General features: G+C 38.2%; 1 protein-coding gene across 1 annotated transcript; it reads right to left on the bottom strand.

Moving 5' to 3' along the window:
* Positions 1 to 1,605: 1,605 nt before the first annotated feature.
* Positions 1,606 to 2,463, bottom strand: LOC126299056 (adenosine 5'-monophosphoramidase HINT1). The gene is made up of 3 exons (XM_049990713.1): positions 2,220 to 2,463; positions 2,038 to 2,142; positions 1,606 to 1,868 (listed from the first exon to the last, which is right to left on the bottom strand). Exons 1-3 carry the CDS (start codon positions 2,328 to 2,330, stop codon positions 1,704 to 1,706), a joined length of 381 nt encoding a protein of 126 aa, XP_049846670.1. The 5' UTR covers positions 2,331 to 2,463; the 3' UTR covers positions 1,606 to 1,703.
* Positions 2,464 to 4,062: the final 1,599 nt, after the last annotated feature.

Below are 4,062 nucleotides of genomic sequence, written 5' to 3'. Positions count from 1 at the left end.
ACAATCTACAAAATACTTCAGATTTGACAACCACTAATATTTAAAAATGATTCACAAAATATTGAACATGTTACACTACCCATACGCGGGGCCTTAACACAGGGTTTTCCTTCACATTCCCAGCATTCAAACAGGTCACAAGGGTTTAAATGCTACCCACTAAGTTGAACACACTGGCCAACAACTTTTCATTAACAATGCACAACTCAAATCCTCCAACAAATATCAATTCAATAATTTTATTTTCTTATCACCTCATCCAAACATATCTGTAGAGTCAGTATCCTTAGTATTGTTGATATGGTTTATCTTGGATTCAAAAATTAATAGTAATTTGAATGAAACAGTTGTTCATTTGGCTTTAACCTTTCAGTGGAAACTTCAATGTTTGAGTGAAAATTCTGCAATTCTACTTATTAATCCCACAAACAATTCACCAAAAAATGTGTGAGCGATATGACAGATTCCACAGCCAATATAAAAACAACCTATTAATTTACAATGACTTCACTTTTTGTGTATCAAGGAGACAAAAAACACAAAGGACAAAAGTTAAGGTTCCAATCTTCCGGATTACCCGACACTGAATTATAGTTTTCGTACAATCCAGATCGTGAAAAATGTGTGCCAAAGGAGACAAACTGCAGATCTTTTTCAAGTTGCTGGTCACTGTGTTTATAGGTTTCAAGTGAGACTGGGATTAACTCATGCATCCTATACCACTTTAACTCACAACCAAACATCTTTCGACCTAACCTAGACAAGATATATATACTACAGCTCAGTATACCACAACTTACATTTCAATAACACAGACCTAAAAACAGTCGAGGCAGCAAATAAATAAAATAAAAAAGGCAGCAGTACTTGTAAAACTTTCATATTTTTTGCAACAGTCAATATGGCTTTTAACTGTCACATTTTGTTATTAGACCAAGCACACATCTGCTATCAGTACGTTTAGTTGACAACATAACCAATAACCGTCACATACAATACAGTACGTTACCAAACTTCACATTAACTGTTAATGTTGGTGACAATGACTACCTGTAATTTTAAGTGTTTGCACTACACAGTACTAGTTATTGTTCCTTCATGTCCAGAACTGTACATCTAATTTTTTTCCCCTCTTCTTTAACAACTGTTAAATTAGTTGCTGACTCATTGAACCCAATGTCACAGGAAAGGTATCATTGACTAACCGAAGATATGAGCCATTAGTAAAAAATACAGAATAAAGATTCTGTGCCCAACCAAAAGTTGTAAATTGTGTAGTGTCAAGGTCCATGCCATAGTATCCTAAGAAAATCACTGTAGATGGCCCATATCTGTTAATCATCTACAGTTACTTCTTCCAAGTAATACCTCCTTTAAATGTGACAAACTGTTTTGGAAAAAAAACAAACAACCAGCAGAAAATGGCAGTAGTAGGACACTGTACTGCAGTCCAGCAGATTTTTTTTTTTTATTTTAAGAAAGACTACACCACTCAATATTATGTCAGTCCTGTTAACAGATATTAAAAATCTCTCTTCTGACAAGTTCTATGGCAACAAACATGTGAAAGTATTACGGCAAACCAAAGCTACCAACACAGCACAATTAAATGCCAAATATTTTATTTTCAATATGCGTACATAAGTTTAATATTCAGCAACTGCAATACATTTAATGTGTGCAGGTGGTGTACGTTCAAGAAATTAACCTGGTGGCCATCCCATCGGGCGACCTCCAAGAATATGTATATGCAGGTGGTAAACTGACTGACATCCATCTGGTCCATCATTCACCACTAGCCTAAAGCCATTTTTCAGTCCCTGCTGCTTGGCTACCTTTGCTGCAGTGCTCATGAGGTGGCCGAGCAACTGAAAGAGAGTCGAAGTTTCTTTATAGCACACTAAACATCTCGCCGCAACAGCGAGCTACAACCAAAATATATCACTTATCAAATCCAGTAAACATTAACACAGTAAAAGGTGTAAGACCGGTGACAGAACAATTGGCTACTTTCACTAAACAGCATATGTATATTACCTGTTCATCACTATCACTTGATTCGGAAAGCCTTTGTATTGGTTTACGTGGAATAACTAGAAAGTGAGTAGGTGCCTGTGGATTAATATCCTGAAAGGCAACACACTGAAAAAGAAATCATAAGCTTATATCATTAACCCCTTTTTTTCGTGGTAGACAAAAGTAAATGCTGATCATCCTACCTGGTCATCTTCATAAATGAAATTACACGGAATTTCTTTTCTTAATATTTTGCCAAAAATAGTGTCGCCACCAGGTGTTGCCTGTTTAGCGCTTTCCACTTCTCCAGCCATTCTATAAATTTAGTTGATAATTTCGTGAAATTCTTCTACTCCTTACATTCCCTGCACATCGACATTACCTCTGCAACTTAACCCCTAAAATTCAATACGGCCATAGATGACTGCAGAATGCAGTTACTGCGCTGCGTAGCTCAAAGATATGTTGACATGTCCAATATCCATGTAAAAAGAGATCTACGGATGACTAAAGCTACTACCACAGTCTATGTTAGACTGTGCTACTACTACTACATTTTACGTCGTTTTTGCGCTATGTAGCTCAAAGTTACATTCATATTTTACGTCGTTTTTGTGAGAACCTCCCATATACGCTGCAATGCTCGTCTTTGACACGAAAGGCGAGACCCAGCTTACTGCAAAATCCGGACAATTCGCAAGTTTATTTAATTGCATTTGACATATAAGCTGAATACCGGTATTTTCTTTGTGTTCGAGGACAATCATGTGAGTCAGATAAATTCGCCTCGACAACTTTTTAAGTCCAAAAACTAGAAGTAACATTTAAAAATGTTTTGATTGTATCAAAACTAGTACATGTGTCTTGACGTATTGCCTATTTCAGTAGGAGTGTATAGAGTCTGCATTTATCGTAAATTAACCCTATTTTAGAGTTTAAAAAGGATTCATGAAATTAGTGACATTAATGCTAGGTTTTTCTGTTTCCTTAACAAAAATCTCTTTTTGTATACTAAACGCCTCTGTTCTTAAGGGAAATAGTATGATAATAATTTTAGCTTAACAAGTTTAGAAATTAAAATAAGAATCACAAAGCGTCTTTTAACGTTATTCGTTTCCTGTTCTACAAAACATTGAACTAGCCACAATGCAGCCCCACTGTGAATGCTGTTCTTCCCCATGGGATGAGACAGCTAACGCCCATAGATTATGGATTAGATTAGATCCAGTTTTCGTTCCATACATCCAAAATGAGAGGATACTCTTGAATGGATACTGTCAAATGAGTGGATGCTGCTGCAAATGGGTATGTTGGGAGGGCTCCCAAGAATCGTCTTCCAGGTTTACCAAACATATCTCAGGTACTAATCCCTCCTGTGGATCCTGACTCCAGGAACTACAATATCCATCACTGATCGTTCACTTCACTGTGAGTGGAGTGTCAGTGGTAGAGCTAGGAGTCCAGTACTGAGGAGACCAGAGAGAACTTAGGTTGTTGTACCCATCTCCCAACCCTACAGGTTTGAACTGCTGACTTCACCTGAAGGGAATCCTTCTGTGTCCTGGGTCAAAAAGAATGGATCTCTTCATCGTTGCCAGCTCAAACGTACATCGAAAAAAGGGAAACGGCAGCAAGGGGGAGGGGGGCTGAGGGGGAATATCAGATGCACTCTGTGTGTATGCATGATGGCCTCTTTCAACACATTGAAGAAGTACTCTGGCAGCCACTGTGGGAACAGGGTGCAACCAACCGAAGATTCTAACCTAAATTCGGAAAAAATGCCTGTCATCCAGTGTCTTACCTGGATAATCCAGTGTCTGACAGAGTAGTTATCTAAGCTCCAAGATCATACTTGGATATATCCAGCGACTGGTAGAGAAGGAGGGCATGATCAGCCTTGACATGGAATTTCAATGAAGCTCACTATTTGGAGCATTGTCGATAGAATTGATCCTGGCCCCTGGTTAAAATCTGAAAGGAAAGACTGAAACAGAGTCGTGGAAGGTTCTGTAACAAGCTAGGCAGCAACTTCCTGGAGTTAGGCCA

The sequence above is a fragment of the Schistocerca gregaria genome, chromosome X (assembly GCF_023897955.1).
Source record: "Schistocerca gregaria isolate iqSchGreg1 chromosome X, iqSchGreg1.2, whole genome shotgun sequence".
Lineage (NCBI taxonomy): Eukaryota > Metazoa > Arthropoda > Insecta > Orthoptera > Acrididae > Schistocerca > Schistocerca gregaria.
The sequence above is the reverse complement of the archived record's forward strand: the minus strand, read 5'-3'. Positions and strand labels throughout refer to the sequence as shown.